This window comes from Henckelia pumila, unplaced genomic scaffold (assembly GCF_033568475.1).
Source record: "Henckelia pumila isolate YLH828 unplaced genomic scaffold, ASM3356847v2 CTG_80:::fragment_1, whole genome shotgun sequence".
In the NCBI taxonomy this organism is placed as follows: Eukaryota; Viridiplantae; Streptophyta; class Magnoliopsida; order Lamiales; family Gesneriaceae; genus Henckelia; species Henckelia pumila.
This window is the reverse complement of record NW_027331883.1, coordinates 561,364-586,038: the sequence shown is the minus strand read 5'-3', so window position 1 is coordinate 586,038 and position 24,675 is coordinate 561,364. Positions and strand designations below refer to the sequence as shown.

The following is a 24,675-nucleotide window of genomic DNA, read 5'->3' as shown; positions in this document are numbered from 1 at the left end:
ATATAATCAAATTTAAAATGAGTTTAGGGGGCCGCCTGGCCCGAATTTTAGAGCCCTGATCAGGATTCACTCAAGTTTTATTTAGATGGAAGGATGTGTTGATTCATTCGAAGATTTGGAATGTTGGAGGGTATGGATTTGAAATGAAAACCGAGGTGTGGTCTTTGTATTGTCTGGTATCATTATTTTGGGGTCGTGATCGTTGGAATGAATGGAAAGGGAAACCGTAGAGAGCGTAGAAAGTGCAGCTGTATGGTTTGGAATGAATGGGATAGTGCATATTTGTATGCATAGAAAATGCATGTGTGATAAAGTTTCGACTGTGGCGTTTAGTGAGAGGATGATATCAACATAACATCTATGATAGATGGGAGTGATACGATTGACCTACAATTGAAGTGGAACCGATTCTCAGTGTTTGTGCTTGATTCGAAAAAGTGCTAGTTATGCTGCGTGCCAAAAGCAACAAATATCAAGGCTCGTGTTAATAAACAAATGTACACATCAACGATCAGTGCCATGTTGGGCTGATTCATGTTCGCTCGTGACATGGTTGGAACTTGGTTGGAATGATCTTGATTAACAAGACATGGATTTCAAATAACTAGGTTGGATGTTAACGTATGTGATTTTAGATTCGGTTTGTTGTTTCTTGTTTTATTATTATTATTTTTTTTAAACTAGAGACGTATTCATTCATATATTGATTTCAGATTTTACATCAGCACCAAGATTCCTAGAGATATAATCCACAAAATACATATCGACTCCTAATCATTATCCTTCTCTCTTTTTTAACAGCCGTGATGCATTAAATGGGATGCGGCGAATGTGGTACAAGCAATTGAGACACAATCTCCCCTAGCTTTGGAGGCACATTTAATTGTTGAAATGAAATTCGAGAAGAATGTGGCAAAGTTGTGAAAGATACCGATTTCTCTTGGTTTAACACATCGAATCACTTGATGAAAGATAGTGACATTAATAATGATCAAATAGAGTCCGTTTTTGTTTCAATTATTTAGTTTAGTTAATTTTTATATGAAATTATGAATTCTGATAATTAAATTATTTGTTATAGTTTGTGTTATTGATTAGGTACGTTTGATTTTAGGAAAATAATGATGCAATTATGTCAATATATACTCGTAATTTGTTCTGGATAATTGTTAATTGGAATTATATTTCAAGAGTAGGTTATTATATTGATGAAAACATTTCTTTTGTGCATTTTGTAAATGCACAAAAATACTACAAAATAGCATAGATGCACATCAACTTCGCAATCGGCGAAGATTTGAATTCCATAGATTTCAGATAATTAAAGAGGGTAAATTTGAAATAGGAGGAAAAAAATATGATCAACTAACTAATTTCAAATCCTTCAGTCTAAATTCACTACATTGGTAAAATGACATCCACCCAAAGACATACATATACAAACACCGAAACTCATTCCAAATCATTATGTATGCTAATAACCAAAGCTCTTGTTATGCAAGAATAACCTATATCAGATAATATACTTTATCAAGTTCAAACTCAAGTGTAAAAAAATTTCAATCCCAAAGGTAAAGGGCATAACAACTGTGGCGGAGCTGAAGAAAAATCTGAGTTCATGTGTGAATCATGATGATTTTATTACAATTTATTTAGCCTACTAAACATTAGTTCCTCACTTTCTTCATATTCGAATCAAATTTGTGTTGAATGGTATCTTAACAATAAAATGGTAGCTTAGAACATGAGGTTTTCCTCTGATGACTCCAATCGAACAGGGTCGGAGAACAAAAATTCAAGAATCATGAGAAAACAACTCGTGCAAGTAAATAATCACATCCAATACATAGTTTAAGAATTCGCCTCACAGTTCGAATCTCAGGAAGATGTTAATACCTGTATTCAACTACTCAGACCTCAGTGGATACTCAACAGCGGATCAGTAAACAAGACTTGTGATTTTTACTCGATGTTTAGTAGTAAAGACTACGAGAGCAAGCACAGCTAATATACAAGTGATCCCAAACAGAAAGTCACCATTCCCAGTTATATACACTTTTGCTTACCAATTGTTGACATTAGGAGGAAGCAGCTGCAGCCGCCTCAGCTGCCATTATAGCCTTCTGCAATTCGCTTTCGACGTCTATGGCTGGCCTTCTGTCACTGTTCTTCTTCTTCTCTTCCTTTTTCCTGCTTACATTGACATTATCTTCGCCCCCGTTGCCCCTCCTGCGCTTCCACTGCTCGAATCCGGGAGTCGTAGGCATATAATCCTTCTTTTGAATCCCCTTCAATTCAAAACTTTCTGAGTTCCTCGATTTGATTTCTTCCAACTCATATTTCATCTCCCTGTTAACTCTCGTCAAATCATTCAACTCATTTTTCATCCAGGAACAAGCGCCCTTCAATATCTCTAATTCTCTCTCACTATCATCTATTCTTGCACTCTTTTCAACACCTTCAACTTTCAAAACGAGATCATCTGGTACCGTTTGGATACCCATTTTCTTGATTCGTAAGACCGGCATCGTGATCGCTGAGTTTTCCTCTGGAAATTCCATCAACCATCTGAAATTTAGGGCTACCTTCTTGGCTACCGTCATTTGCGTCGCCGCCGCGAGTTGTATCCCTTTAAAGATTGAATTTTTACCATTTTCTCCGACCGACGTAGCCTTGACATCAACATCAACAGTTGGTCTCTCCAGCGGCACAAAACCAAATGAGTTGGAATCGAAACTCGTATCAGTACCGGAGCCGCAGCTGCTGATGTCGGATTTCGAATGTGAGAAGGTGGATTTTCGGAGAGAAAAGGATCCCAGTTGCGGCTTGAAGTACAGACAGAAAGTGGGGTTTGGGTTGTTGGAATTAGAAGGGTTGAAAGAGAACTGAGCGGAGATGACAAGCGGGGAATTCTTGGGGGAACCGAAGAGGCCCGTGCCTGACTTAAGAGTGAGAGACAGAGGAGGAGCAACGGCGTCGGTGGTTGTGGTTGTGGCGGCGGTGGCGTAGGACAGTTTCAGGGATGGGCCGGTGGTGAAATTGGTGGAAAGAGACAGGGATAATTGCGAAGGGTTAGTTGTGGAGGTGCTGAAGTGAGAAAAAAAGGGTAAATTGAAGATTGAGATGGGTATTTTGGTACGGAGGAGGAGTGGCAGATGACGGTGGCTTTGGTGGTGGCGATCGCCGTCGAGTTTCAAGGATACCTTCATCTTCTCTAGGCAAGAAATGTTTATTCAGGTCATTTATTTATTTGAGTGGCTGGAAACTTTTGGACCGCCTCCTTCCAAAGAAAAAGTTTATATTGGGTCATTGCATATATCTTTTCATTTCTCAAACATGTGAATTGTGATCTAACAAATAATGAGATTGAAATTGGATCAGATGATAATAAGACATCTGTTCAAAATTTGATTTCATTCAGATATATAATAATGATCATAGTGTTATCCCCACTTATCATATTATATAAAATATTCATTTTTTAAATGAAAATAGTATGAAGCTTATGCTAGTATGTTCTAACTAACATATTTTAATACAAAAATTTTTTATATCTAAATTCATAAATATTATTTAACACGAAAAAAATATGATGTACATATGCATATACTAGGTTTTTTTTAAAATATTATTTAACACAAAAAAATATGATGTACATATATATATATATACTAGGTTTTTTTCTTAAGTACTTATACGTACATTTTATTGACACAAAATAGTTCTCAAATTTATTTCAATTATTTCCCCAAAATAACCAAATGAATCCAAACAAAGCCTTGACCTTTTTTTTTCGATTGTAAGCTTGTATATATTATTCAACTCAAAGTCGTTCTTAAAATACAAGGCGAACTAACCAAAAAGAAAAAAAAACTTCATTCTCCCATACAAAAGGAGAGAGGGATAGAGAAGCAAAAAAAGTTATTTAATATGCAACTAGATTAGGTGAGCGACAAATATGACTAAAATGAGCTACCAATGGTTGCATCAGTAGGTCACTAATGTCCATCGCCAGAGTGTCGTTGAGCCCCATGTCGTCCAAAGGTTGAGAAACTGCTCGGACTACCAAGATCGAGTCGGATGCGACATGTACGTGGTGTAGTTGTTGCGCATGTAGTAATCTGACCCCATCTTCAATGGCGATAAGTTCGCCATGCAGTACCGATGACGGTTTAGGAATAGCTCTCCCAAACGCCATAACTCCGTGACCGTTGTGATCACGAACAATTCCTTCTATCCCAAACAGGTTACGTTTTTCATTAAAACAAATATCTATCTCCTTTGGTAGTTCTTCCCTAAATGGTGTTGTCCAAACATTTGGGCTCCCTTCTAATCGTGATTCTTCTGTGTTACTGCCATGTTGTCTTGATTTCCTGAATTCATGCAAGTAAGCAAGACTCCAATCAATGCTCCGTGGTTTAACATTGCCCTTATCATCATGAATAAGTCGGAGGCGTTCTTTTCATACATTATCAAATGAGAAGCTACTCGATATCTTATCTTAAATTATTTGCAAAACGTTAATCGAGTGAACCGTGTTATAGATAAATTTGATCGATGAAATGTTAGTAAGAAAAAATCAAATTCCTACACATTTGATAATTAATTTTTTTTTTTTTAAAAAAAAAAAAAAACTATTTTTCAGTATTTAAAAAACAATCCAAAACCATGTAAGGATCCTTTTGTCATCCATGAGGTATTGGATTCAATTTACAATCTAGACTTGAAATTCCAAAAACCATCTTAATTCAAATTCAATATTCATATAGAACAAGTGAATAGTTAAGTCTGATTATAAAGATCTAATCTTTTTCTACACTCAAGACAGTTTCAATTAATGGCGGATCTCAAAGCAGGGGAAGCATCAGAGAGCCAAGCCGGCATGGTTGAGATCACCGTGAGAACCATCGGTCCTTCCCCTCCTTCTCGCCTTGCGCTCCCTTCTACTATCAAAGTACGCATCACCTTTTGAATTTAATTCCTTCCATTTTCCTCCCTAATTTTGATGTTTTTATTAGCTGAATTGATTGTTTGTTCCGAAGAAACGGCGAGATATGTCGGAATTATGACTTTTTTTGTGGGTGCTCCGTGCTTTGATTATTTGATGATGTTATGTTTAATGTTGAAGCCCTTTAAGCTACAAGACAATCAATTCTTTTCTGCCTCATTGTGGCGTTGATTTGCGTCAATTGATCAGAGCGATTTATTACATTACGTGACCAAAAGCTGGATAAATTTGTTTCAGATGTTTTGATGAAGTATCCTGCCCATTACTTGAACAATTGTGTGTAACTGAATTTATTCAGTAATGCTGTTCCATTCTTTTCTGGTGGTTTCATGTTCAAGTAAAGTATTGCCATGAACCATGACTGGCTTTTTTTTTTAGATTTGAGCGAGTATAATCTGAATACTGGAGAAGCTTTGGACTTGAAAAGTGCTCTCTACAATGTTTTACTTATTACAATTCTGGACTTGTTTTTGTTTAAACTTGTCCTTAATTGATGCGTTACATGGCATTGATCTGTTAACTGCCAAAGTAGTTTTGAGCTGAATTATATATCAAATCTTCTCGAATTCCAACCACGTGTCATTTGATTAAAGGTTGATTTTTGGCCTTGAAATTAATTGATTGGGTCACCAAAATTGCCTTCACAAGTGTGCATTCAGTGGGATCGATTATTTTCCCTTCAATGATTACATTATGATATGCCAAATGGAGGAAAATCTAAAAATTAAACTCCATTATTGGCGCTCGATGTTTTTTGGTAGTACGGTACATGCATCTTTACTAAAGAATAATTTTTTAGTCATTTTGTTGCGTCGGTTGGCTGATGAGCATGAAGCATCTCTGCCACATGGATGTGGTTTTGAATATCCAAGTATTGAATGATATTTTATTTTCGTGCATCTTTGATTTATGAATATATACGACAGAGGTCCTCGATAACTCAGCTAATTATGAATTTCCTGTGATTGTCATTGTATTCTTCCACCAGCAAGGAAATAAATGAAGACTATAATTTATTTCCCGTGCTTCTAATTAGTTTGGTGAATCACATTGCTTGTTAACTGATTAAGCATATTTCTTTTGAATTTCATGCATTCATTTAATCTGTTACTTTGAAGGTAGTGGTTGTGCACTTATAGAGTGATGAAGAAGTTTACTAACCTTTTCTCGTAAACTTAGTTTATTTCCTTCTAGCCTCACTCTCTTTCAATTTTCCTATTAAGAATATTTTTCATTTTATAATCTGTAACATGATGTTACTTGTGATCCATGACAAATAGGTTGGAGAATTGAGAAGATTGATTGCTGGAACTAGTCACAAACCCATTGAAGACATAAAGCTTATTTTTCGAGGCAATGTTCTGAGTGACAATGATAATGGTGATGATCTTTCAGTCCAATTCCATAGCGGAGGTCTGAGTATGGTCTCTAATTGTTATTTTCTAGAATTGATATAGTAAGGTGCATCTTTTTCTGTTTTGAGTTACACAAGGTCATGTTTTTAATATTTATGTGTGGCTATGGATTATTTCAAAGACATATAGTTCACTATTTTGCTCGATAATGAAGATATGAAATTTTATTTTCCTCACCTATACCAATCATAACGAGATTACATGCTTCGTATTATTTTCTCCCAACACTCCAACCATAATAAGATCCAGTATGTTGTCATAGCCCAAATTTTCCATGTTTACTTGATTATGCATTATGTTCCTACAGCTTACAGTGATCAATGAAGAACGAAGCATCTTTTTACTATTGTTTAACTGTTGTCTGTAGATTGTTTAAGTAATGAGTTTTTCCCCCAGTGCCAAGATCTCTGATTAATTGAGCAAGCTTGAAAATACTGATATTCTTCGGATAAAATTAAATATGTTGAAATAGCGCCTTATTTTATCTCCATTTAAACTTCTTTAAGAGCCTGATTCATCAGCTACAAAGTTTGTCACCTTTCTCTATTTTGTACTGCAAGACATTTTATTGACTTTTAAAAATCAAATGAATGAGGAATGTATTTTTCCATGTTTACCGATCATTGATTTTGCTTTAGTCTGGGAATCAGCCTTATGAAATCTATTTTGAATACAGCTGCTCAAAATTTCTACAACTAGAATTGCAGTATTATATTTCTGACAAGGTAGCTTAATGTTGAATTTCAGAAACAATTATTGTTGCTATCAAACCAAAGCCGCCTTCAAAGCTCATTCGGGACAATCTTGATGACGACGACAATGAAGATCTAGTCAGTTTTAAGTGATTTTGGAACCTCATTATCTAACAACTACATTTGCGAATACTCTAATCTATTTTCTGCTCATACAGAAATTTAAACTTCCGGAATCAACCAGTAGATGGAAAAGGAGACTTTTCTCCATTTTACATGACAAGTTTAAGCTGCCTGGTGAGAAATAGTTACTATATTGACCTTTTCGTGTAAATATTCTGGAAGCAATCTGATTAATTTGTTTGTCCTTATAGATATGCTTTTGATGGCAATTTTCTCCATCAAACTAAAGATATGGTTGGCTATAGTAGGATGGCTTATTTTGGCACCCGTTGCCCATAGATTGGATCTTGGGCCTTTATATGTGAGTATGCGATTTCTTTTTAGTGCATCAAAAGCATTGCACATGTAGTTTGGCTTCACTCATCTAATTGTGTGAATTGTAATTTCATATGCACTACCTGATATTTTACGTATGATCAATTATGCGGGACACTGTACTTTGTACTCTTTAATTGTCGCAATATGACAAATTTGACACTTTAATTATTTGCAGAATTCTCGCCAAAACTAGACTTCCTCTGAAAATCCAAATTTTCGCCTAGCCGAATAACTAATTGTTTTTTTAATGAATATATAACTAATGTTTTTGGTTACATGTTAAAACATTTTTGAAGTTCAGGATATGGAGCTGAGTGCTCTTGGGTCTCATGATAGTACAACATAGGTGCCTGAGATTTTATTTTATTATTATTAATTTAGTTTTGGTGTGGTGGAATGATGGAAACAGATATGAAGAAATTCCAGTTTTAGAATGGTTGTGTTTATTTTGTGCATTTCATTCTTTTGGCTTTTTGTGTAAGCTGGATATGTTTTGCTTCAATGCTTTGTCAAGGTAGAATTAGCCCTTTTTTTTTTAAGTTACTGCTACTCATGAATCATGATTAAGATAAAACACATCATAAACCTATACTTAACTCTTGATTTTATGTTCTCCGCATAGAGGGTCAAATTAAGTAATCTGCATACAAGTATGATGCAATCGATGGGATTTCTTCTTCGATTAAATTCTTTAAATTTTTCTCCAAGTTGCTGAAACACAGTTTACTTATGGTAATCCCACCACAATTATTCAGATTCTTGGAACTGGCTTTGTTATCATTTTCTACAATCTTGGGCATCGGCAGCCTGGTGACATGAGGTACGTGCTGGCATCGTTGAAATGTTTGAATTCTTCAAAGTTTTTGTTACAATAGTTTTTTGCAATGCCTATTAATCTGCATTTTTCAACAAACTTATGTATGTTGGTCGACATTGCCATCTTTATGTTTCCTCTTTTTGCTGTTTCATCAGATAAGAACATTGAAATTAAGTTCTAAACCGACTTCAGATTTTGGTTCCAAATCTGAGAATGAGAAATGATGAGAATTAATCTGCTCCCATTAACCAACATTAATACCATGCCACTAAATTTTTGGTTTCTGGTGTTTCGTTTATCTGAGTACCTTGCTCTTGCGTTTTTTCAGTGCATACTCTATTTTTAATGAAGATTTTAGAGAACTTCCAGGAACTCTCAATGCAGATCGCCTCGATCGGGACATTCGAAATGGGCAGTTCTGAGTGCCAAAATTTCTCAATATATTGCATTATAATTGCCCTACGTCTGTTATGCTCTCTTTAGCTTAGGTTAAAGAGTCGTGGCATGACACATTAAATTTGTATTTTGTAGTATAGTTAAATACAGTGATGGAGGATGAAATTACATTCAATGGGAATGCTCCTCCTCTTAGTATCCTTACTCTGAAATCCATCGATTCTGTAATTATCATTGAATTATTAGGAACATAAAATGATCCACTTTAAGCGAGGCATGTATACACTCTTCTTCTTAATTCCATGTATAAAATCAATCATTACCATGATAATTGTTAATTTTTTTTACCCCGAATATGGACGATAATTGTATTTAATTGTATAGGATGAGTTGTATTTATGCCTAATTGAAGTCTTTTTTATTATGTTAACCTGTGTAAGTTTGAGTAACCACATGTACAAACTACTGACCTCAATTAAATTCGAGCATACGCAAGATACATGCATAAGAAATGATGAAACATAATTTTTATTCCAAAACAATTTGTTAAAATGTTTCAATTAAAATTTATCAGGGCTGAAAATATCGTACTCGCTATATGTATTCGAAATATAGTAATTGGGCAGTGAGCCCGGTCCTTCATGTTCACATACAACAAAAATGACAAAAATGATAACATACCCCGACCCCTCCGTGAAGTTGTATGCATGCAAACGGATATGTTGGCCTACTTTGATTCATAAATCGTCTCAAAATTCAAATTGAAGTAGAATTTGGAAAGTACATTCCGGAACTCACTTCGTACATGGACGGCAGATGGAGAAGGGCCGGAACAGGCAATGCCACCCGTATCATAGAAAAGGAGAACATCTGGTATTAAACCCACCATTCGAGATCCAGATCAAGGAAATATTATGCATACACCAATGCCACAACAACAGAAGGTGCTCCAACTACAAACCATTCTAGGAGCCAAAATTACGGCACCATTTTCCGCAATACAAAACATCATGCTGCAAAATAAATAATAAAGTCAGTTACAACTTGTCAACCTTCTACGGCTTTGAAAAGTAAATGGACTGGCACGGAGATTGAAATAGCACAAATAATTTACAGAATCAATCCTTTTCACCACTAGCAAGCACCTTGTTTGCTCTAAGAGTCGAGACAAGACACAAGTTACATTTTAATAGCTGTGAACTTCGAAAAGAATCATTCCTTCAATTTTTTTTATCAGAATCCAAGAATCTTGAGTGCCGGACAATATTTTGGTGCCATGAGTGACCTAATTTTGAACTAAGAAATATTACATATCAATAACAAACACATTCAAACTACAGTTCACTGTGTTCCAAATTGTAGTGCTAATTCTTTTCTCTTTATCTGAAACTCCTCCTTAACCTCATGGAAAGGATTTCTTTTCTTGCACTATAATAATAATCCACCCTTCACATTAAGACTACATTATGTACCATACCAAATATGATTACCGAAACAAATGGTTTCATCATGTAAAATCCTGTAAAGATCAACATTGCTAACTAGTAGGCTCAACATCTCGTGTCCAGATTTGCGTGTTAGAGGATGAATTCACGTTTTCCTTCAACTTTGGTTGGCTTTCCCTTCTTTTTCTTGATGCGATTAGCGAACCTTCAACTGTGAAGAGAAATAAAGCCAGAGATGTCAGACCAAAGAAAGACATTGATGCAAAAAGGCAACCTCTATCATGGATAAAAATAGTCTCAGATTATTCAATCTTCATGAAGCTATTGATTCTACATTCTAATGGTCAAAGTGAACATTAGCTGCAATGCTTCGAGGGAGGAGGCAGGATTTGGAGACCAAAATAACAGGATCTGCAACCTGAACCATGGTCAATTCTCAGATTGTACAAGAAAGTAAGTATTCGTGTGAGAGTGACTAGATACTTGAAAAGTTACGGACCAATTGTTGAGTCTTAACAGTGCTAAACTGAATCGCACTTGAAAAGGGTTACCGGACAAGAGTTTTCTTGTCCGCCAATCCTCATCCAGACACACACACAAAAAACAAAACAAAACAAAACAAAACAAAACAAAACAATCATTACATGAGGTTGTATGTTCTAGCCAATAATACTGAATTACAATCCCACCGATAATAGTTATACGCTGCATATGCTCAGTCATCAGGAGGCAGTATAGTTTTTGTTGTGAACTGCCAACCGCACAAAAGCAAATGAGGTATCAACATCTTTCCCCAATCACGTATGATTGTATATTTCCTTAGATAAGATGTTAATTATTACCTTGCCACTCCCATACCACCTTAGATTCTCCCTTTACTAACTTTGGATATTGATCTACACGAGAATCTTCTTGGACCAACTCCTCAACCTACAAAAACGGGAAAATAAACCTAAAAATAAAAAAAGCAGACAAAGAAAGTTCACAAAGTGATTATTAAGAAATCAAAGCACCAATTTTTATGTATGACCGGAGACTGGAGAGAACAGAAGCTTAGTGGACATGATGGATGACAAGTTGACAACTCAAAAAGAGAAAGAAGAGTTAACCAAATATGAACAGAAATTACCAGCTTTCTAAAATTCACTATCACCTAAACCATAAAAATTGAGAATACAACAGATAGCAAAATGATACACATTTGCGGACAATATCAATCAATAACTTAATTGTTAGGCCACGCTCTTCAATTATGTATAGATCCACAATGGCATACTTTTTAGCAAATCTTATAATTGTTAATGCATCCGATTCCACAATGATTGATGGGAAATGAAGTTCCTTTATCCAACTAAGAGCTTCACGAATGGCTAGAGCTTCAGCCATAGCTGGATCATTACTGCCGTGGACTCTGCCGTGAGTTGCTGCTAGAACAATACCATAAGAGTCTCGGATGAGACAACCATAACCGACAAGAGGAGGATCTGGAAGGAGAGTGGCATCAACATTGCATTTGAGAACATGCTCAGGAGGTCTTTGCCATATGCAAGCACCAATCGATTGGTTTGCTCCATGATTGTGATTAAGGTGGGAATGGGCTTTTTTCCATTGTGAAAGAAGATCAAGTGCTGACCGATAGACATGAGTGGCCGAGGAGCAAATGCCATTCCAGATCACATTATTTCGGTTGAGTCAAATGTTCCACATGACTGCGGCAACTAGTTCAATCTCCCTGACATCCTTGGTAGCAACCAAATGATTCCACCAATATGAAAATGATCTCAAGAAAGTTATAAAACCCCCAACGGATGAAATATTCCAGATCGATCGGGCATAAGGACAATACACTAAAACATGGAGCACGTCTTCTGGATCACGGCACAGAGGGCAAGTAGGTGGAATATTAACTCGTTTGGATTGCAAAGCATGTAGTGTAGGCAGACAATCTGATAGAGCTCTCCAAACGAAGTTGCGAACCTTGTTTGGTAGGTTTATCTTCCACACACGGTTCCATATAATGGTTGACGGAACGGGATGAGAATTTCTAGCACTGAGCTGAGCTTTGTACCCGCTTTTCACAGAGTAAATTCCTTTCTTATCTTCCATCCAAAGCCACGTATCCGGAGCCGCATGTCGACTCAAGGGGATTGAGAGAATAAGACGTCGATCTCTTTCATTAAAAAGCTCGTGGATCAAATCCAGAGTCCAGCTCCTATCTTCTGAGATAATTAATTCACTCACATAATTTATGGATGAATCGGGGGGGGCGACCGAAGTGACAAAAGGGCTGTCAAAATCTGAAAGCCAAGGGTCGCTCCATATCTTCACTTTACAGCCTGAACCGATGCGCCATCTCACACCCTTTCGGATGATATCTTGAGTTTGCATAATGCTTCTACATTTTAATTAAAAATTCTACAGTCTATACTTCCTAATTTTTAATTAATTTGTTGAAGCCTAGATGAATATTACAATCATGTCCTCATCTATACAATATTAATAATGTTAAAGAGTAACTAAATTATTTTTAATTTAACTATAATTACCATATCTTATCTGCTTGTAAAAAACATTTAATTACTAAATATGTTGTTATCTTAATCTAAACTTTTTGACTATTTATAATTTAATTCATTATGTCAGCTCGAAAAAAATATTTAAAATTTTTTAAGTACTAAATATTGTTTTATCTTAATTTAAACTTTTGAATATTTAATTCATTGTGTCAGTTCTAAAACTAATACGACAATTAATTAGCATAAAAATATACGTATTAAAACAAAATATATGTATATGCACACATCGCGTACAAGGGGCATTTTTTTATGTAAGAATCAGTGTTTCGAAAAGCGTAGTGTTTGTCCTGTCATAGCGTAACGTAAATAGCAGCGTAGCGCATAATGTAAGATATTTGTGCAAGACAATTATTGAATTTATTAAATTAAAAAAATAGAAAAATACTTATATACAGGTATAAGTGAGATAATTAGCCATGAAACCATAATAATTGATCATTAGATGTCAAAATATAGTTTCAACATCCATATAGTCCTTTTCCACATTATCAGGACTCAACCTTACTTGTTTGGGCCTTTAATTTTCGTCAAAATATGTCAATTATGGGCCTTTATTTTTTGCTCGAATAGCCTACGCTATTTAGACAATAGCGCTATAGCGCACGCTATTTGCACTATAGCACGCTTTTCTTGAGAATAGCGTGCGCTAGTTGTGCAAAACGCTAAACTAGTAGCGCTATGTAGCGCTACGCCATAAAAACATTGGTAAGAATAACATGACAACATAAAATTTGAAAAAAACAATAGAAACCCAGAATAAACAAAGTAGAAGACTGAAAGAGTAAAGTTGTCGTGACCTAAACAAGAAAGTGAGCACTTCACCGAAAGTCTCAATGAACAGGTTTGTAGATCCTCAAAAGTAACTGTAGTTTTGTCATTCATATTTTTTAAAGGACAGAGGTCAAATTATTTACAGTTTCAACTCCATAGATTTTGACGTGCATCAACTAACACCAGAATTACATCTAAGAATAGAACCGTCAAAACAAGCTGATAAAAACACCATCTTCATTATCTACATAGAAAAGACACAAAGTTAGCCAACCATCACATGACATCAATGCAAGGGATGGGTATCACTGCTTATAATTCTTCCAATGCTCCAACACATCTAAATCTTCAAAATATGCAAATTCAAGCTTTGACTCCTCCAAATACATATCTAATTGAGATTTTTTTACAGCACTCGTAATGGTTTGACTCTCATATACCATGATTTCCAACATTAATTAAAATATGTTATTGCAATACATATAATATAAACCAATTAGTGAATATAAGAAAATAACAAGAAAAACAGTATTATATTACTTACATGATAGATTTTTTTTCCCTTACTTTTAGTTCCTCCACCAATTGGATTCGTGAAGAACTTTCTTGTTGGAATTGGAATATTGCTCAAAAAGTTTTTATACAACTTTGTCTTCACAAGAAACAACTTCTCTTGAGATTTAACATGATCACTTTCAACCTTCGAATAAAAAAATTCCAACATAGAAAATTTTATTTTTGGATCAAGAATAGCCCCAAATGCAAGCACCATGCTATATTGACTCTAATACTTACAAACTACCTTTTCATTCTTCTACAGATATCACACCATCTTCATTTGAAGAGTTCTCGTTTAACAAAACTCCAATCTTCCAAACTTGCATAAAGTACAAATTTGATGTAGGATAAGAACAACCGGATATCAAGTTGGTAGTATGATAAAATGGGTCAAAAAATTCACATATTTTCTCATCTTTTTTCCACTCTTCAATTGAAGTGAAGCAAACGTCTTATTATATTTGATGGCACTATCCAACATCAAATATGTTGAATTGTCACATCCAATACTGGTGTCAATATTACCAACTGCTCTCACACATTCAACAATTTTTTCATTCTACTCTCTTACTCTTTCACATACTTGACAAATTCTCTAATTTTATTCAAAGTTGTTCTAGCTACTTTAAGGCCTTCTTGGACAATGAGATTCCATATATGAGCAGAACGATGAACGTGAAGAAAAAATTCATCTCCACACAACAAACTATCATTCAAAATATGTTGCATATTATCATTACTTGATGCATTATGTAATGTCAAAGAAAAAACATTTTTCTCAATCCCCATTCTTTCAAAAGATCAAACAGTTTTACAGCGCATAAAGGCAAAACTAAGGATTTTACAGTTTAATTTCCAATTATCATCAACAAAATGGGCAGTCAAGAATAAGTAGCCCTCACTAGTGCATGCAGTCCACAATTCTGAAGTTAAGCAAATTCTACTTCTGGTGTTAGCCAAAGTTTGCTCAATTTTCTCCTTAATGAAGATTCTTGTAATGTCAGAAAAAAAAGTATTTCGAGAAACACATATCACATCATGATTTAGATATCTAATCAAGCTCTAATACCAGAATACTCAATAAAAGAAAATGACAAATCATGCTTAATAACTGCAGCAGCTAATAACTCATGTGCAACTTTTTTGTCTATTTTTTTAGACCTCATTTTTCCATCTTGATCAAAAATCATTTGCCAACATCATGGAACATTACTGTTTTGCAACTGTGAATATGACGCATCAATGTAGAAGTCCATATTGTTTCTCCCCACATTTGTACTCTTTCTTGCATGTCTTAAATTCCGCTATTTGAATGCTATCTGGACCAATCTCTTTCTTTGTAAAATCATTTCAAACATCAGAAATCTCTTTAAATCTTTTAGTTTTAACTTCCTCTTGTTCGTGCTTACTGTCTCTCAATTCTTCACTCTCATCTAAATTAATATTTTGGCTAGAGTCCATTATTTTCTTCTCAAAAATACCAAATCTAAAAATATAAAGTAAAAATATTAAAAACTCAGAAAGATTTAATGAATTATAACCAAATCTGCTAAATTTAGCTTCAAATTAAATTGAAGCAAACTCATGGGGAGAATTGTTAAATTGGAGCAAAGTCAATCCTCTAAATCCATAAATCACATGAAAATAATCTTATGATTTAAAAATATGAATGAATGAGGTAATGTATGTTTTTCGAATTACAAATTTACAAGGGAGAAATTCGAACACTATGGGCCAGAAAATATCTTCAAATTTTGGAACAACCGCTTGACTTTGCACTTGAAAATTTTCGATCAAGAAATGTGCTTATAGAGTGAGGCGTTGTTAGAAGTCTTCCACCTCTTGAGCAACTGTATTTTTGTGCCATAAACAATTGAATAAAAAACAAACAAACGAGAATTATGGATTTCAGCTAGGAATCCATAACTATTACTAACCCTGTTAAAAAGAGCATGACAGAAATTTATGTTCATAGTAAATAAACCAATAAATTACTTTGAGATATCCCAAATTCAAAAATTCATACTAAAGCCGAAATCCAAGAAATATGAGAGGCAGAGCTTACCATAAATTTATGCTTGGGAATCGACAGTCAGGCCATTGCAAGTTGTGACCAGTTCTTGAGTCGAGGTTGGAACTGGAATGAAATCTCAAGTGAAAGGAAATAGAAGGAACACTCGAGTCTCGAGTTGCGAATTACGACCAGCTTCAATCTTTGCTCTCGTTGGACTGGAGTCTGGAAGGATGCGACGGCCGACGAATAGTGAACTGCACCGGAAGGCGGTGACGGCCAACGAAGGATTGAGTTTGTTAATTACAACCGTGATATACAAATAGGTTGGGTGTCGGCGTAGGAAAAGAAGAGAAAACGTGAAAGGAAACCTTGAGGCCTGAACTGGTAGAGTGGTAGGCTGAAATTAAAAAAGTAAAATAAAAGTAAAACCGTGGGTTAGCCCGCCCCGCCCTAACCCGCAACCCGAGTGGGCTCAACCCGTTAGGTATGCCTTCAGAAGGATTGGTATTTATTATTTAATCAACCCGGCCCACCTATTTTACATGGTGGGGTGTGCCAGTATGCATTTTCTCTAGAGCTGTCAAAACGGGCTAGGCTCGTCGAGCTGGCCCGTCCCGTCATGTAAAATAGGCTGACTGGGTTTATGAAATACCAACACATCTGGAGGCGGGCCTAACGGGTTGAGCCCACTCGGGTTGCTCGTTAGGACGGGCCAAGGCAGGGCAGGCTAACCCGCCAGATTAGGGTTTTACTTTTATTTTACTTTTTTTAATTTTAGTCTACCACTCTACCAGTTCACGCCTCAAGGTTTTCTTTCATGTTTTCTCTTCTCTATGCCGACCACCCAACCCATTTATATTTCACGGTTGCAATTAGCAAACTCAATCCTTCGTTGACTGTTGCCGCTTTCCAGTTTTTGTTCATTATTCGTCGACCGTCGCATCCTTCCAGACTCCAGTACAGCGAGAGCAAAGATTGAAACTGGTCGCAACTCGAGATTCGAGTGTTCCTTCCAGTTCCTTTCACTCGAGATTTCATTCTAGTTCCAACCTTGACTCAAGAACTGGTCGCAACTCGCAATGGCCGGACTGTCGATTCCCAAGCATAAATTTCTGGTAAGCTCTGACTATCATGTTTCTTGGATTTCGACTTTAGTATGAATTCTTGAATTTGGGATATTTCAAAGTAATTTCTTGGTTTATTTACTATAAGCATAAGTTTATGTCATGTTCTTCTTTAAAAGGGGTTAATGGTTATGGATTCCTAAAAATCAATAATTCTCGCTTGGTTTTTTATTCAATGGTTTATGGCACAAGAAAATACAATTACTCAAGAGGTGGAAGATCTTTATCAACGCCTCACTTTATAAGCACATTTCTTGATTGAAAATTTCAAGTGCAAAGTCAAGCTGTTGTTACAAAATTTGAAGATATTTTCTGGTCCATAGTGTTCGAATTTCTCCCTAAACATACATTACCTCATTCATCCATATTTTTAAATCATAAGATTATTTTCATGTGATTTATGGATTTAGAGGATTGACTTTACTGCAATTTAATTTGAAGCCCAATTTAGTATATTTGGTTATAATTTATTAAATATTTCTGAATTTTTAATATTTTTACTTTATATTTTCAGATTTGGTATTTTTGAGAAGAAAATCATCGACTCTAGTCAAAGTATTAATTTAGATGAGAGTGAATAATTGGGAGACAGTAAGCACGACCAAGAAGAAGCTAAAATAAAAGGCCTAAAGAGATTTCTGATGTTTGGAATTATTTTACAAAGAAATAGATTGGTCCAGATAGCATACAAAGAGCGAAATTTAAGGCATGCAAGAAAGAGTACAAATGTGGGAGAAATAATATGGAACTTCCACGTTGAGGCTGTCATATTCAGAGTTGCAAAACGATAATGTTCCATGATGTTGGGCAAATGATTCTTGATCAAGATGGAGAAATGAGCTCTAAAAAAGTAGAACAAAAAGTTGCACGTGAGTTATTAGCTGCTGCAGTTATTAAGCATGATTTGTCATTTTTCTTTATTGAGTATTCTGGTATTAGAGCTTGGATTAGGTATCTAAATCCTGATGTCATATTTGTTTATAGAAATACTTTTTTTTTCTGACATTACAAGAATCTACGTTAAGGAGAAACTTGAGCAAATTTTGGCTAGCAACAGAAGTAGGATTTGCTTAACTTCATAATTGTGGACTGCATGCACTAGTGAGGGCTACTTATTCTTGACTATCCATTTTGTTGATGATAATTGAAAATTAAACAGTAAAATCCTTAGTTTTGCTCATATGCCTCCTCCACATTCGAGAGTCGAAGTGGCTGTAAAACTGTTTGATCTTTTGAAAGAATGGGGATTGAGAAAAAGGTTTTTTCTTTGACATTAGATAATGAATCAAGTAATGATAATATGCAACATATTTTGAATGATAGTTTGTTGTGTGAAGATGAATCTTTTCTTCACGTTCGTTGTTCTGCTCGTATATGAAATGTCATTGTCCAAGGAGGCCTTAAAGTAGCTAGTACAACTTTGAATAAAATTAGAGAATCTGTCAAGTATGTGAAAGAGTCAAAGAGTAGGATGAAAAAAATTGTTGAATGTGTGAAAGCATTTGGAAATATTGACACTAGTATTGAATGTGTCAACTCGTTGTAATTCAACATATTTGATGTTGGATACTGCCATCAAATATAAAAAGGCGTTTGCTTCACTTCAATTGAAGAGTGGAAAAACGAAGAGAGAATATGTGAATTCCTCGAGCCATTTTATGATATTACCAACTTGATATCCGGTTCTTCTTATCCTATATCAAATTTGTATTTTATGCAAGTTTGGAAGATTGAGGTTATGTTAAACGAGAACTCTTCAAATGAGGATGGTGTCATAAGTGATATGTGTAGAAGAATGGAAGACAAGTTTGATAAGTATTGGAGTCAATATAGCATGGTGCTTGCATTTGGGACTATTCGTGATCCAAGAATAAAGCTTTCTATGTTGGAGTTTTTTTATTCGAAGGTTGAAAGTGATCCTATTAAATGTAGAGAAGTTTCTCTTTGTGAAGACAAAGTTGTATAAAGCTTTTTGAGCAATATTCCAATTCTAACAAGACAAGTTCTTCACAAACAAAATATTCTTGTGATGCACTTGAATCCACTCCAAGTGGTGAAGGAACTAAAAGTAAGGCTAAAAGAATCTATGATGTTGTCTTTCTTGTTATTTTATTATATTCGCTAATTGGTTTATATTATATATATTGTCATAACATGTTTTAACTAATGTAGGAGATCATGGCATATCAGAGCCAAACCATTACGAGTGCTGGAAAATCTTAATTAGATATGTATGGGAGAAGCCAAAGCTTGAATTTGCATATTTTGAAGATTTAGATGTGTTGGAGCATTCAAAGAATCATAAGCATCGATATTCATCTCTTGCAGTGATGGCGTGTGCTGTTTTGGCTATCCCTATAACTACTGTTGCATCAGAGTCAGCTTTTGGTGCTAGTGTGCTCACCAAATATAGGAGTTGTACTCTTCCTGAAAAAGTACAACCTCTTATATGCACTCGTAATTGGTTGCATGGTTATGTTTGTGTTAATTCACTTTATAAATTGTTATCTTACTATATTATTAAGTGTGCATACCCTAGAAAAACTATTTTTTGTAAAATGGTAAATTTTCTTAAATTTTCCGATTATACCCCACACTCCCAAAAAAAAAACTATCATGTCTCATTTCCTCCTACTTTCTCTTCGGTCTTTCTTTTAACCTCTCCATTTCTCTTTCATTTTTCCTTCTCTATCAAACTAAAATTTCCTCTGCCGACAATTTATCAAGTTGGATTCTTTACCAAATTATATATTTACGGGACACGCATCGCGTGTGCCATGGTGGCTTGTATATATATGTAGTATAGATTATATGTTCTTTAGTTGATATATTGGCTATTTGGCTTACTTTGTGTCTTATCTATGTAGATAACGAAGGTTTGTATCAAAACAACTTTATCACAGGAAGGATCAAATGCTCTTGAAATTATCAAGAGTGAGGGAGAGGAAAGATATGGAGTAAATGATGATGATAAAATTATGTGTTGATGGATGAGTACTGAATTTTAATGGTCATGAACTATGTAGTATTTGTTCAGTTTTATCAGATTGTGTTTCAAAATTAATTTTATGTATTGTTGTTTTTTTATTGTAATTTATGTTATTAAATAGTGTCTTGAAATTGGTGGGTTGCCCGCCTGACCTGCGGCTAGGGAACTAAGGCACATGGAAATTGTTTAAAATACATAAACAGACTTATGTTCTAAAAGAAGAAAGCTGTGCCAGAAACACAAAAACATATTATCATTTAAAGGAATAATTGACAAATCATATAAAAGAAAAGATTTGGAGCAATAGTGCTTCGTGTAATTACTGACTGAACCGGCGGCAACCATAAATAACATATTATATTAACTAAAACTTAAAAAAATTAGTTGCACAAATATGCAACTGTAAACTCATAACAGATTAAGAAAGTTGATCTCAATGTACACAAGGTCCTACTGGATACATGAAACATTTTTTAAAGTTGCGAAATAGATTAGAGCAAACGTAAGCTTCAACATAACCAGCTTCGAAGTAACAAAATAAAAGATTTTTAGCCTAAGTAATTGAATTGGTTTTTAGATGTAAAACCATGAATATTGAATATAAATACTTTTTTCAGCTATACATTAGGAGAAATCAAACCCATAGTTAACCCAAAAAATATTCGTACCTTTTTCCACAGAACCATATCCTTTCTTTCCTTGGGTGAGAGAAGATGGTCTCGCAACCATGAAGCAGCCACCCAAGGAGGCTCACCCGCATCATTTTCACTCCTAGACGTCAATGGCTTCTCCTCGAGTATATCACAAACCTAAAGCAAGTGACGAGATCATTAAAAATTGTCAATTTGTAAATGCTACAGGACAGTCTAGTATACTAAGAAATCTGAAACATTTTGTCCGAATCTCCAACTCATGGCAACTGTGGGGACCCCAAACTTGTGAATCGGAGTCCAAGAACTTTGATAATGGAGATGATATGAATCTACAGAAATGGGTGAAAAGATAGAGGTGTTCTGCATCTATCAATATGGATAAGACTTGAGAGTTCAATTTCCAAACAGTTACGGAACAATGTCTTAATAAATTTAAAATTGCATGTTTCGTATTGGAATGGAGTATACCTCGTGGTAAACTTGTTCAGCTCTAGCAGACAAGAGACGCCTTCTGTAGGCCCTGGATGCTATCAATATTCCTCCCATGAACTACAAACCTTGATATAATTAACAAGCTTTATCAAGTAGATAAGGTAATATGTGATTTAAAAGTTGTTCGTCAAATTGAATACCAATGCACATGCTGGCACTAAAAGTAAAGCATTCTCGGCCATCCAATGTCGGGCACGACATGACAGTGGTTTGTAACAGTCAACAATCGACTCTGGACATTTGAATTCTACAATTCTGAGCACATGATTTTAGATAATCAGCAAGAAGTTTTTTTAATTTTAAAAAAAAACAAACGGGCGCCATTTCCTTCCATTATAAACAGAAGAAATGTTTACCCTTGACTGTTTCTTCTTGTTTCCAATAGTTTATGTATGGTCTCATTAGCTCTTTTTCTTGCAAACGTGTAAATAGCTTTATCCAGTTTATCCTTGTCGCTTGTATGGCCTTCATGTAACTCGTTCCAAAGTTCATTTTCCCCAACCTAAAAGACAAATCAGGATGAAGACAGCTCTATAGTGTTTTGCTTGTTAAATAATACAGAGATGTATTTCTTTTTCAGTGGACGTATGTATAAAATAATTTGACGAAGTGACACAAACCCAGCAGCCTCCTATTCCACTGCACACAAAATGAGCACATGCTTCACATAAACGAACTTCTGCCAATTTTGACTGCAATTTAATCAGCTAAAAATTAATGATGTTAAATATTGCAGGTTAAAATTTACAAAATACTAATGAACATAGTGTAAGTTTGTAGAACTAAATGAAAGGCAACAATCACTAACAATAATTTTGGCCGTTTCATTAATATCTCCATCCTCAACACATACTTTCCCATGTTTCCTATGGCCATGGCCACATTCCAGCTTGCCATCGTAACATAGCCCATTTTCAGGACAGGGCTCACAGCGATCTGAGGTAAAAAAAGGTTAAAAAAATGCAGACATGTCAGCTAAATTTTTCGCCAGCAGAAATGGGAGTAGCATTTTTCCGAACCTTGGGAGTAGATACAGTGGCAAGTTGAATAACAAGGTTTTGACATAAAGAACATATGAAGAAATACTAGAAATAAGAAATATATTGGCGCCAATAAAAAAAACAATCCCTTTAGTTCTTGCAAGCATTTCTCCGGGGAGAATTTCCACCTGCAGCTAAAGTAATCAACATATTTTGTCTCCATGCAGCGCGCACAAGGCGCCATTCATAACAATTGTTCAAATGAGGCACATAAGTGAGCTTCTTTGTTGCAATTTGCAAAAAATATAGAAGTCATCAAAGCTCAAACAAGACAAGACAAGACAAGACAAGACAAAAAAAAAACGGTAGCAGGGGATAAAAACATTTTGAACAACTTAAAGGAAAGAGTGGAAATTGAAGAAATTAAAAGTGGACCTGAGAGGGAAAAGTCGCTATTGTCGCAGAAGGGTTTTGGCTGCTGATTGACGGAGGTGGCAATGAAATTACAGGTCACCGCCACGGCGGCAGCGATGGAAGCGACGGCGATCAACCGGAAGAAGTCGGCCTTTGACGAAGGCAGAGACTTTAGCCATGTTTCTGCACCGAACGAATTGAGAGAAGTTGGCGAAGGTTTAGGATTGTGCTTTCTCCGCGTAGCCATTGAATTGGCATTTGGGAAGAGAGGAACCAATTTACGGAGAAATGTTGCTTAAAATCAGCATGTCTAATTCAATTTTTTTAAAAAAAAAAAATTTAAAAAAAAAAGGAAATAAAACACTAATTTTTTTTATTTTTTTATTTTTTTGAAACGAGAAATAAAACACTGATTAAACCATTATTTAGTTTATTTGTATATTATTATAATTATAAATCACTTAGTATAAACAAATCATATATTCAAAGGTTTTTTTGGTTAACAAGTATACACACATGCAGATAATGTGTGCTAGATCATATATTTATTTATCACAAAAAATGTTTTCAGACGATCTCGTGTGTAAATTTTGTAGGACGGATATCTTAATTAAATAATTCATTATAATGTATTACTTTTTATGTTAAAAATATATTTTTTTATTATAAATATGAGTAAGTTTGATCTGTTTCACATATAACCTCTAACAAGCTACCAACTATCAGGGACGGAGCCACCCCAAAGGCTGGGGTGGGCTCCGGCCCGAGTCATTTTTCTTTTTTAGTTAAAAAAATTATTTTTTATTGGATTTGATGTGTGTTTTTTATTTTTTATTGGGTTTCAGCACTAGTTAAAAAAAAATTGGTCTTTAGCTCATTGAATTTCGTATTAATTTAATTAGCACATTGAATTTTTTTATCCTATTAAATTTAATTATACCATTAAAAATAACATTCATGATTAAACAATTTCTCCAATTCTTTCTAATCTCAAAATCGGTTAATAGCTATGATAGTTAAATTTACATATTTTATTAATGACCAAGTTTATTGTTGAAACTTTATTAATTTTTAAGTTTATTTGTTTGGATAAGTCAATTTTTTTATGGCGATATATTTTGTTGAATTCTTAAACTATTATTGAGATTATGTTTGTGCTTTGTATTTATTTGTGTTGTCATCGATTTATATCTTGTATATTGGTTATATCTTATTACTTGTATTGTTTGAGAAAATGGTTCCCAAATTATTTTTTTTATCTTGCATTCTTTTTATTTTTCGTTGTGTTTTATGGGACTTCTATTGTTAGTTGTTACATGTTGGGTGTATAAAATTTTTTAAAAAGTTAATTGTATATTTATTTCATAATAAGCTGATTTTTCTAATGGAACTACAATAAAGACGAACAACCCATCAAAAGACAGTTAGCTCAGAATCGAAAAAATTTCTAGCTACGTTCTGCCAACTATTTATCTATTTAGTTCCAACAATTGTGCTAAGCATACTTATATTGATGTATATTGTATACTACTTTAAGAATAATTAAATTAAAATATAAATTTGGTATGTTAAATCATTGAGTATATTAAATTGGTGACAAGCTCATTATAGCCCATGTGATTTGGCCCAAGGAGGTTAGCCCACTACTTCAAAAAGCCCATGGTCCATCTTGAAAACTCTATAAATAAGATGGCATTCTCCATTTAAAGGTATTATCTCTTTTTTTTTCTCTCAGTTTATGCTTCAAGAGCTGTCTAGTCTTTGTGAGTGCACATTTTGGGGTAGATCCCTGACTTGAGCGTCAAAGGATTTTTGTCGGGCATCCCCCGG

The 24,675-nt window shown here is 34.8% G+C and overlaps 2 protein-coding genes across 3 annotated transcripts; one reads left to right on the top strand and one right to left on the bottom strand.

Annotated features, from left to right (window-relative positions):
- Positions 1-4,674: 4,674 nt before the first annotated feature.
- LOC140873782 (uncharacterized) lies at positions 4,675-9,149 on the top strand. 2 transcript variants are annotated; one of them, XM_073277030.1, is made up of 7 exons: positions 4,675-4,954; positions 6,289-6,427; positions 7,171-7,253; positions 7,334-7,412; positions 7,490-7,599; positions 8,372-8,436; positions 8,762-9,149. In XM_073277030.1, exons 1-7 carry the CDS (start codon positions 4,838-4,840, stop codon positions 8,853-8,855), a joined length of 687 nt encoding a protein of 228 aa, XP_073133131.1. In that variant the 5' UTR covers positions 4,675-4,837; the 3' UTR covers positions 8,856-9,149. The 2 variants fall into 2 exon arrangements, with proteins under 2 accessions (XP_073133131.1, XP_073133132.1); XM_073277031.1 differs by having other exon boundaries at positions 4,676-4,954; positions 6,289-6,421.
- Positions 9,150-9,406: 257 nt separating this feature from the next.
- On the bottom strand, positions 9,407-23,131 carry LOC140873683 (uncharacterized). Its single transcript, XM_073276889.1, has 10 exons — positions 22,867-23,131; positions 22,260-22,387; positions 22,072-22,143; positions 21,808-21,953; positions 21,592-21,706; positions 21,428-21,508; positions 20,975-21,115; positions 11,117-11,204; positions 10,385-10,485; positions 9,407-9,842 (listed from the first exon to the last, which is right to left on the bottom strand). The coding sequence occupies exons 1-10, from the start codon at positions 23,090-23,092 to the stop codon at positions 9,795-9,797; spliced, it is 1,146 nt and encodes a 381-aa protein (XP_073132990.1). The 5' UTR covers positions 23,093-23,131; the 3' UTR covers positions 9,407-9,794.
- Positions 23,132-24,675: the final 1,544 nt, after the last annotated feature.

What these genes read in the sequence shown, in the direction of transcription:
- LOC140873782 (XM_073277030.1), top strand. Translation starts at nt 4,838, where the DNA reads ATGGCGGATCTCAAAGCAGGGGAAGCATCAGAGAGCCAAGCCGGCATG. An exon ending in TGACAAGTTTAAGCTGCCTG is followed by an intron (nt 7,413 to 7,489) that starts GTGAGAAATAGT and finishes TTGTCCTTATAG; the next exon opens with ATATGCTTTTGATGGCAATT. An exon ending in CGGCAGCCTGGTGACATGAG is followed by an intron (nt 8,437 to 8,761) that starts GTACGTGCTGGC and finishes GCGTTTTTTCAG; the next exon opens with TGCATACTCTATTTTTAATG.
- LOC140873683 (XM_073276889.1), bottom strand. Translation starts at nt 23,092, where the DNA reads ATGGCTACGCGGAGAAAGCACAATCCTAAACCTTCGCCAACTTCTCTC. An exon ending in GTGGAATAGGAGGCTGCTGG is followed by an intron (nt 21,954 to 22,071) that starts GTTTGTGTCACT and finishes TTTGTCTTTTAG; the next exon opens with GTTGGGGAAAATGAACTTTG. An exon ending in ATATGGTTCTGTGGAAAAAG is followed by an intron (nt 11,205 to 20,974) that starts GTACGAATATTT and finishes CCGTTTTTGTAG; the next exon opens with GTTGAGGAGTTGGTCCAAGA.